Raw genomic sequence first — 10,389 nt, 5'->3', positions numbered from 1 at the left:
AATTTTTCCTAAACACAACCATTAAATAATTATAATCAAACTTCTTCAAAACAACTGTATCAACGGTTTACAGCTATCAACCAAACAACAACACTATGTAATAATTATTTATGAAACAAACTCAAATTCAATATAGCTTGCTTGATTTGACTTGAGAATGTTTCACATATTTAGATTTAAGCCAAAGGTAAGGGACCAAGGAGGTTCTACATGTTTTGCCGTCCATTTTTGAACATTCATCCAAATGGAATAAGAATTGAATTGATTTGAGACATTACTATTTACTCCCAACAAAAGTGCCGTTACACCATAAAAAGCAATGCCCCACCACGTGTTCATCCTCCTTGTCCAACCTCTTTCTACGTGTCAAATTCAAACATTTAAACAAAATTAATTTCGATTTCTTTTTTTGGCCTTTACAATCTCTTCAATCTCATCCTAATTTGTACTTTTTCGACAATTTTCATGTGTATCTATGACTATACCACATTGTTCAATTCAATCTTTTGATCCAAGATTTTAATACCCATCAAAATCCTATTCTCAGATTGTTATTTGTCCAAAAATTTATCATTTATCTTGAAAAAAGTTTGATTCTTGGAGCTTTTTAGCAAATTTGGGAATCTGGGTTTTGGGTTTCTTGCAATTTTGGTTTTGGGTTTTGTTTCTTGAAATGAATGAGCTTGATGAACAGCCTGTATTTGAGATTGCTCTAGTGTTATCAAAAGAAGAAGAAAAGATAGAAGATGAAGACATACATGATGCTTGGAAGGTTTTGGTTGATGAATTGAAGAAGGCTGGCTTGTTAGTTGAGACAGTTCCTGGTCTTGGTCATGGGTTTATTAAGGTTAGATTTTCCTCATTTTTGTCATAATTTTGTTCAAATTATTGCTTATATGTGTTCAATTACTTGAGCTTACTTCTTACAATAAGCAAGTAAAGTATTGTTAGGTTTTCTTTCTTATAAGGAGCAAAGAAGGATCATTGATGTGTGAAATACACAGCACACTAGGGTCTAAAGTTTCAAACTTTATGTTTGTTCAATGCAATGAAACAAACACTTCAGTAATTAGCAATGAGAAACAATAAAAAACAAAGTAAAACAAAGACACAAGATTTACGAGGTTTCACCCCAATGTGGGCTACGTCCTCGGTGGTGGTTAGCTTGCTGGTATTATGTGAAGAAACAATGGAGTTCTTAGGAACTCTTACAAAAAATATTACACTTGGAGAAGAGAAAAGAAAGAGAAAAGGTTTGTGTTTGGCTAGGGTTGAGAGTACTCTAACAAGTGACTGTTGGGACTTCTATTTATACTTGTTTGCATATGGGAGTAAAGGAGGAAAGGGCCCAACCCTAAAGATTAGCCGCAGCCTTTTATCGCGAAACAGAACAGTCCCATGCTGCTCTTCGCTTGACTGGTCGAGCCATATGAAGGCTAGTCGAGCGGAGCATGAACCTGGTCGAGCGGCAGACCAGGAGGCTACTAGAATGGTCGAGTTGGCTCACTCGATCGAGCAACAGTGTATTCCAGTCGAGCAGCCCTTTAAACACCTCTCTATCATCATCATACGCACACATACTCTTCCACACACCATCAACCTCATCATACACCATTGGTGCACTCAAAGTCACACCAAAAACTCCAACAATGTGTCCAATTGTTCTTATCTTTGGACTAGCTATCCATTCCATTACCCCGATGTCATTGAATGACTTCCAATTAAGGGGGTTTGAAGGATTAGATGTACACAATTTCCGATCGACCCTTGGTAGCAATTAGCAAACATGCATGTGATATTCATTTTATAGTATACCTATTATGGTATTTTACTTGCAAGATTGGCTTTATGACGTGTTCATGGTAGCTAGGCTAGCTACCTAAAAACTTCATGGAGTCCGTTAACTGTGATTTTACCCCAAGGGGGAATGTCATGGAGATTAAGAAGTTAGGGTGTGTGAGTTAAAGTGGTAGAGACCAGAGTCACATGATTCGCCAATCTCCTCGCAAATCGCGAATCGAAAAAAGTGAATTATGGTCGTTTTTGGGCTTATTCTTGGACAAATTTGAGCGAATCGCGAATTAGCTAGCGAATTATGTTACACTGGATAGAGTAATTAAGAAATAAGAGAGAAAATGTACAGGGTGGAGATGTATTAAAGTAGTGAGAGCATGTCCTAAAATAGAAATGCTTCAAATTTATTGGAAAATATTAAAATTGAAGGTGAGGCAAATTGAGAGGGAATATGGTATTGCTCCCTATGTCCCAAATTAGTTGTATATTCTTTTTTGGGTTGTCTTAAATTAGTTGTTACATTTTTTATTAGAAAATTATATAGTAACCAAACCTAAATTAATTCTATATTTCCTACACCATGGACTTGGTTCCATGTTCCAACTTGTGCATCAAGTAAAGCTCTAGCGTATGTAGGCTTAGTGTCGAGTAAGATTCCTTTCGTGTGTGGAGTACAGCTTTAGCAACTAAACTACCATGTGGTCGAGTGTTGTGTGCTTGTAGGACTAGTGCTCGAGTGGTTGAAAACATGTAGGATTATTGCTCATCTTGCAGTGTATTCGTCCAAAAGTTGAGGCGAGGCAATCATAGGACTGTAAGAGTTGTTATTTTGTGCTTTCCGTAGGGTGCTATGTAATCTTTTGTGTTGTTATTCTATTATTTATTCATTTACATTATTTAAATTCAAGGGTACTCACCCATAGATGGGTATAGTTAGTGAGGACAGCTTCAAAGAGTGGTTCAGTGAGAAGACCATTTATATTTTTTCCATTAGTAGTAGTGGAAGTAGCCACGTGCTAGTTTGGCTATATTGTAATCATAGTGCAAAAATAAGGCCGCATTGCATTGATCGTGTTGTAATGATTTAAATAAACGGTCCGGCATATTTCGTATTGTTAAGGTGTCAAAAAACTGCATTTTGGGCAGGAATTTCTCACGATTTCGGCCGGTATATGGCGTAATATAACTGCATCACTTCCTTTACCGCATCACTGTGTCGTTACCGCTATTGTGACCATTTTTCACTATGATTGTAATTCCAAGAGTGGCTTACAATAAACTCATATTCCGAATTGTTATCTTTAGGGGTCACATCACACATCACTTTGTCTTTGTGTCGACACTGATCCTTTTGGTCAAATTTATGAATTGTGTTAACTTAAGGCATCAATATCGTTAAGTAATTATTTTAAATCAAATATGGTATGCATTCACTATTGAGCGACCATTCACTATTGTTATACCTATAATATGAGAAGTTGAATTTGGCACAAATGTGTAAAAGCTGGATATTACTCTGTGTCAGTTGGCAGCACCTTTGGAAGCTTTGGGAAAGGCTGCAGCAGAATTACAGATAAGGAAACGAACAAATATAGGTATTAACCGTTTTCTAGCTTCTTGTACCACAATTATGTTTCTTAATAGCCGCTGGTCAGGCGTTTTGTGCAACAATTCATGTTAGTTTGGATTTATGCTTCGTTTCTCAGGCATGGACTTAACTTTTGAGTGGGATCAAGTTAAGGCCTTTGCTAGACTGGCTGATGGCTCATTGTTCAGTTGGTGTGAACGTCATCACTGCTACCGTCACTTGATTTATGGAATTGTAAGCAACCTTTTTCTTCTTCTGAGTTGTTACTTTTGTACGATATTTTCACTTTTTGTGCATGTATCATCAGAAAACCCACATTATAATATCAGCCTGTCTTGTATGAGACCACCTCTCGGTGAGACGACCTCAAAACAAGAAGCCCATAAGCTAAAAGTTTCTATTATTGGGGTATTTAACCCAAGTATGAGGCATGTCTCACGGTGAGACCGTCTCATACAAGAATTTGTGTTATAATATATCCTTAGTACAAGGATTTTGGTTGTGTAGTGTGCCAAATTGTGTCTTCCATAGTGGTTATGATGATTTAACCTCTGGCTTTGATTGCTATGAGCTATTGTTTAACTTGCATACCGTTCCTGACTATTTTTGGGCCCTAGGCGAAACATAAGAAAAAGGCCCTTATATAGGTAAAGTTTCGAATATTTTTTCCTCTAACTATGCATCATATAAAATGTACAAATTTAAGTTCATATAAAAATAAGGTACTTATGCACAAACTAAATTTTAATAATAAGGATTAACTCAATTTGGGTCCCTTTATAAGCTGGGCCCTAGGCGGTTGCATCTCAAAACTATCCTCAGGAACGGCCCCGTTAAATGCATTTCAATTGTTGTTTATAGGTATTAATGAAGTGTTGTTTATAGGTGAATCGGAGCAAGTTGGCAATACCTCTTAAATATGGCAGCAAAAAATTCTATTGGGAACCTTGGGAGCCTCTTCTTCGGAAACTGGAAACGGATGGCATTCTTAAACAAGTATTTCCTTTGCATGGTATGAGAAATCTCTCCTATTGCTGAGTACTTAAAACTATTCAGTGGAGCGTCAAATTTGCTTTATTTTTCAGATGAACAGAAAAAGAAGGCAATGTTGAGGAGTTGGGCCCTTAATTTTTGGGATTTTACAAGTCAGCCAATCGATGACATATACCTATACTTTGGAACCAAGGCAAGTTGAGACTTGACGTGATTGTTGAACTTATATAATGTAAAACAGGATTTCGTTTCCCGGATATTCACCAAGAAAGTTCACAATTTGCAGATTGCTATATATTTTGCTTTCCTTGGAATGTATACACGATGGTTACTATTTCCAGCAGCATTAGGGATTGTCTTGCATATAGTAGATTTCGGGTATGTATCACTATCGTAAATCTTTTTTATGATAATCAAGGCTTACTCACTTTTCCCCGTCGCTTGAGATTTGTACATTGACTTTCATTTCTTCTTTCAGATCGTTGCAGTTTCTAGCTCTTCCTTTGTTTTTCACAAGTATTATAACATGGGCTGTATTCTTCTTCCAGTTCTGGAAACGTAAAAATTATGCTTTACTAACCAGGTAGTTCTCTTCCGCAGTTCAGTGATGATGTACATTGTTCATTACTAATATACTTGTTAATTGATACTCCCTCCGTCCCTCGCCACTTTCCATTTTAATTTGTCCCACTGATTTTGCACCCTTTCCTTTTTTGGCAATGGTCCCGCTCTCTTTCTTTAAATCACTCATTTCTATCTTCCACTTGTTTTTTGTCTCATTCTCCAATCCAATTTATCGATCTACTAAATTTCATCCATTTGGCACAGTTGGAACATGATGTGCTTACCCGTTCTCTGTAATTCAGATGGAACATCAGCTACACGGTTGGAACAGGACCCGGATATAAGATTTTCGGAATGGATTTAAACTCTAGGCATCATCCCTTAGAATTTGCAAAGAAGTTGGAGACAGACAATGCTAAAGCAAAAGAAGCTTATCAAAGAGATGAATGGTTAGGACGTCTAAAGAGGATCAGAAATGATGCCGTCATTATATTGAGCATTATATGTCTTCAGATGCCTTTTGAGCTACTTTATGCTCATCTCTATGAAGTAATTGAATCAGACATCATTAAGTATGTTTTCTATGTCTTATGATATTTTCGTGATTTGAATTTGAGACATCATGTTATCAGATTTTTTTCGTGATGTACGGTTTGCTTGTGCTCCGGAGTCTAGATATAGTAGTGCTGAGGTGTTCAAAAAAGACCCGATGACCCAATATTTACCCGACTTTGTAACCGAAGCGATCTTGACCTGACTTCAAAATGAATATAAAATTATATAAAAATTAATGTGGACACAAGACCTGATTTTGAACCAACCCGAAATTCATGACCAGAACTCTACCCGATGACCTAAATGAACACCTAGTGCAGATTGAAAAGTTTTTCTGTGAATATTTAACTGCTGCTCATGTTAACTTAAAATTCCTAGTGAAATTACCCTTTTTGCTTTTTGCAAAGACACATTGTTAGGCTGGTATGGGAAGTTGAATTAAAGACCAAAAATATGGGATGGATATTGAGCATTGATTTGCTTGCCTATGTCATTACTACTTCGGTTGGATGTCGAGAAGAATTATTGGATTTAATCTAGATATTGCTACAGTTGTTGAATATAACGCTGTCTTTACTGTGATGATTTTATGATAGGGCCTGCTGTGTGATTCTAAATCATCAAATTTTTTTGGTTAGGTTTGCGTTGACAGCCATCTATCTACTGCTTATTCAATATTTTACGAGAATTGGGGGCAAAATATCTGCTGACCTCATTAAAAATGAAAATATCGAGAATGAGTATCGCGCTGACAGCTTGATTTACAAGGTTAGGATTAATACTTGATACATGGGTTTGTATATTTGCTCCATTTTGCGGTAGACACCATTTGCTGACGTTTGTTCTACAGTTGTTCGGGCTGTATTTTATGCAGACATATATCGGAGTTTTCTATCATGCTCTCCTCCACCGCAATATTATGACGCTACGCAAAGTTTTGATCCAGCGCCTAATTGTTTCCGAGGTTAATTCTTATGTATTAAAAATCTACTATATTTTTCTTCCATTAGAATTGTGAATGTAACCGTTAGAGATATTTGTCCGCAGGTATTTGAGAATCTACTTGAAAACTCGTTGCCCTACCTTAAATACAGCTTTAAGAAATTTGGAGCTATTAGGTGAGATTCTTTTTTCATATGAATTATTTCTTCATTCTTTGCGTGTAGACGAAAAGTACATTAGGGAATTTATATGATGGTTCATTTATATATTTGGTTTATTCATCTACCTATCATCAAGGCTCGAGAAGAAGCACAATAATGGATCATCAACGGGGAAGATAAAGGTCACTTCAAGGGTAGAGAAAGAGTATCTCAAATCTGTTTACTCTGCTAGCATAGGAGGAGAACTTGAAGATGGACTTTTTGATGGTAATATTTTTTACCTTATGATTGGTCATCAATACTTGGGGGTGTTTGGCAAAATAGTTTATTGGGCAATTTTAGCTTATTTTGATACCAAAAGAGGGTTGGGTGGTCAAACAAGCCAATACTAATGTTTGGTAAATTAGCCGGTTGAAACAGCTTATTGTTATGAATAAGCTGTTTTTGAACAAGATGTTCAAGCAGCGGGTTCAAAATCAGTTGGTCAAACCAGTTAATAAAATCAGCTGGTCAAATCAGTCATTGCAATCAGTTGATACAACCAGCTATTAGCCATTTGCCAAACACCCCTTCGTATACATTTATTAGCTCATCATAGTTTTAGTTGATTGGCGTATTGCTTATGAGGCATCAGAGTCTCTATTGGACGATTTTAACGTATTCAAACTATAATTTGTGCAGATTTCTTGGAATTGGCGCTGCAGTTCGGGATGATAATGATGTTTGCAAGTGCATTCCCCCTCACGTTTGCTTTTGCTGTGGTGGTAAGTAGTATATACATCAAAGAGCATAAACAAGGCCGTATCACCATAACGCGACCGTACTATAAGGTTCTGTTTTGTTTTCCGCGACCGAATTATAGGCCACTGTCCACGATATCTACTGCGACTGTGATCTAAACCGTATTTTTGCACTATGATATACATGAATTCCATGTTTGAAGCACCTAGTGGATGATTGACTTGATGTGGTTCATGTAGAACAACATCATGGAGATCAGGACCGATGCTCTGAAATTGCTTGTCATGCATAAAAGACCCGTTCCTCGAGCTGCGGCTACAATTGGCGCCTGGTTGAATATATTTCAGGTAAGCATGCACTTTTTTCTACCCTTTTTCATCAAACGAAACTATGCATCCCGCTTAATTACAGTACCACTCCCTGCCCTCCTGGCCCCAGCTGGCATTCTCGATTCTTACCGGGATGATTTTTTAGTTTGTGTCAGAATTTTTAGTTCTTCGGCTTGATATAGACTACGTTGCTAATTCAACATGGTTTGCGTTTCTCGAAATTTCAGTTTCTAATAGTAATGTCGATTTGCACCAACTGTGCACTTCTGGTTTGCTTGTATGATGCGGAAGGGAAGTGGAGATTAGAGCCGGGACTGGCCGCAATTTTGATCATTGAACATATCCTCCTCCTGATTAAGTTCGGATTTTCTCGTTTTGTCCCCGAGGTAAACAAACCGCTATCCTTTCCCCTACTCTGACCCAAAACATGAAAGCACCAGTGTGAACTTTCGGTAAATCAAAACGCGTTCATTATTTGCAGGAACCTGCGTGGGTAAGAGCGAGTCGTGTGAAAAACGCAACCCATGCTCAAAACGTTTCTCGAGAACTCTTGAGGACAATTTCTGGTGTAGAAAAGACGATAAACCTTGTAGATGGTACATAGAAATACTGGTCTTGTACATCGGTATATAAAATTTTTGGTAGGTTTTGTTGTAGATAGTATATAGAAGTACACATTGTTATATTGCTTGAAAGAACACTTGTTTCAAGTTGAGATCTCATTGAGGAGAATATGAGGACTTACCGCAGAGTTTAAGGACGTAGTCAATATTGGACGAAGGTCAGCCATTCGCCTGCCGCCCATGCCCGTCTTAAAATCAAGGAAAGTGTTCAAATACTTGTAATCCGCTAGTGCCACTATCAACATAATAAAACTGTTCAAATACCTTGTAATCCTAGCAATTTTTGGCCTCTTTTTTTCGATGTTGATTTGGAAAATAGCATTCCATCCTTCCCTTTTAAAGTTGCGATTTTTTTATTATTGGTCTTGTAAACAACTTTTTATAAGGGGAAATTAATTTATCCTGCTGGTGATGAAAATCAAACCCTAATTATAAGAGTAAATGAAACAACCACTAGTTCAATCCATTATTCTAAAAAAAACACAATTTATTAATCATATATTTATTATTTTAATTATTATTTTTCGGATACAAAATAAAGGTGAGAAGAGAAAAAAAAAAAAAAAGTTTTAAGGAGGACAACAACATCTACTAGGACCTTCTTCACAAAAAGAAGATCCACCACCACAAGTTTGAGCACATATTTCAGGAGTACAAGGAGTGTGTAGTGTATAGCATGGAAATGGTTGGTCTGGAAACACTTCATTTTTATGGATGACATTTGATGAAACTCCCACCATTGTTGTGCCCAAAGCTCCACTATTTCCTGCCATTAATTATTTATGAAAAAACAATATCATAAAAAAAAAATAGTTATATTATGAGAAATCGGATTTTAGGTAGGTGGTTGAAAATTTTCATATTGACATCACAAATAAGAATGAAGTGATTCCTACTGAGGATGTTTGAGTTGTTTTATTACATAAATAGCGAAGTACAAAATGTTGTGAATAATAAAGTTAAAATGATCTTTGGTCAAATCATATCTCATATATATACCCATCCAAAGTTAGAAGGGGAAATTATCAATAATAAATCAATATTTACTTGCTCTGCTAAAAATAAACGCACTTATTGTTTAATTTTTAATAAACTCACCTATTAAGTATATATTTACTAAAAATATACCCACTTAGAATTTATAATTATCTTCAAAGCTTCATGCAACAATAGTTAAGTTTATTTTCTGCAATTATACCGAATAGGTGAATTTATTTAAAATATATAATAATTGAGTTTATTTTCTGCTGATCGAGCAAAAATTTTTTTTTTTTAAACAATTTTTCCAAGTTGAAATGATTTGTAAAGTTATAAAATATCTTCTCTTGTAATTTGCTATATAGCATTCAAAAAACTCTCAATTTTATTTACGTTATGTAACAAATTTAAAGGGATAGAGTATCATTATTAAACTTACCACAACATAAAATAAGTTGCAAGAGTAGCATAAGACATATGAAGGATCTCACTTGAGCCATTAGAAAAGGTTAAAAATACTATATAAAATGTAGAGATGTAAAATAATGATGTCAACAATAAAATAAAATTTTAAGTATTGTATGAGGACTTTAACTCTATTTATACTTGTAATATTGTTGTTTAGCAATTAATAAATATTATGAATATCACACAAGATAGGAAAGACATCATGTAGCTAGAGAGATATAGAAACATTAATAATTAAGAAAGAAAATTATTACATGTATCAATACATGCATTTTGGCAATTTATTTAATTATAAATAATAATTAACAAAATAGGAATGATATCATGTGTATTTAAAGAGATTTACAAGTAATCAATTATATTTATAGTAAATGAAAATTAATTTTGACAATTATTGTTTATTTTGACAAAATAGGAATGATTTTTTTAAAGTCAGGATTGACTTTACCTTACAAGTAATAAGAATTTGTGCTAGTAAAAAATAACTTATTTTTCTTCAAAAAAAAAAAAAACTTATTTTTTTAAATCAAATGCATTCTACTTTCTACATACTAGTTTAAGAGTGATTTCTATTTGTAGGATTTGGGCCAATTTTTTGACTCAATATGTGTTTTGAGTTTGGGTAAAGTTCGAGTTTGAAAAAAAAAAATCTG

General features: G+C 35.2%; 1 protein-coding gene across 1 annotated transcript; it reads left to right on the top strand.

Annotated features, from left to right (window-relative positions):
• Window positions 1-10: 10 nt before the first annotated feature.
• On the top strand, window positions 11-8,611 carry LOC130805844 (anoctamin-like protein At1g73020). Its single transcript, XM_057670637.1, has 16 exons — window positions 11-847; window positions 3,320-3,389; window positions 3,501-3,616; window positions 4,268-4,394; window positions 4,468-4,568; window positions 4,662-4,753; window positions 4,854-4,958; window positions 5,242-5,511; window positions 6,133-6,262; window positions 6,345-6,458; window positions 6,542-6,612; window positions 6,734-6,864; window positions 7,279-7,361; window positions 7,578-7,685; window positions 7,895-8,053; window positions 8,149-8,611. Exons 1-16 carry the CDS (start codon window positions 674-676, stop codon window positions 8,269-8,271), a joined length of 1,974 nt encoding a protein of 657 aa, XP_057526620.1. The 5' UTR covers window positions 11-673; the 3' UTR covers window positions 8,272-8,611.
• The last annotated feature ends 1,778 nt before the right edge of the window (window positions 8,612-10,389 follow it).

This window comes from Amaranthus tricolor, chromosome 2 (genome assembly GCF_026212465.1).
Source record: "Amaranthus tricolor cultivar Red isolate AtriRed21 chromosome 2, ASM2621246v1, whole genome shotgun sequence".
NCBI lineage: Eukaryota > Viridiplantae > Streptophyta > Magnoliopsida > Caryophyllales > Amaranthaceae > Amaranthus > Amaranthus tricolor.
This window is presented reverse-complemented; position numbering and strand designations above follow the sequence as displayed.

Coding starts and splice junctions, on each gene's coding strand:
- LOC130805844 (XM_057670637.1), top strand. CDS start 674: ATGAATGAGCTTGATGAACAGCCTGTATTTGAGATTGCTCTAGTGTTA. Junction 4,395..4,467: donor ACAAGTATTTCCTTTGCATG/GTATGAGAAATC, acceptor TTTATTTTTCAG/ATGAACAGAAAAAGAAGGCA. Junction 8,054..8,148: donor TTTCTCGTTTTGTCCCCGAG/GTAAACAAACCG, acceptor CATTATTTGCAG/GAACCTGCGTGGGTAAGAGC.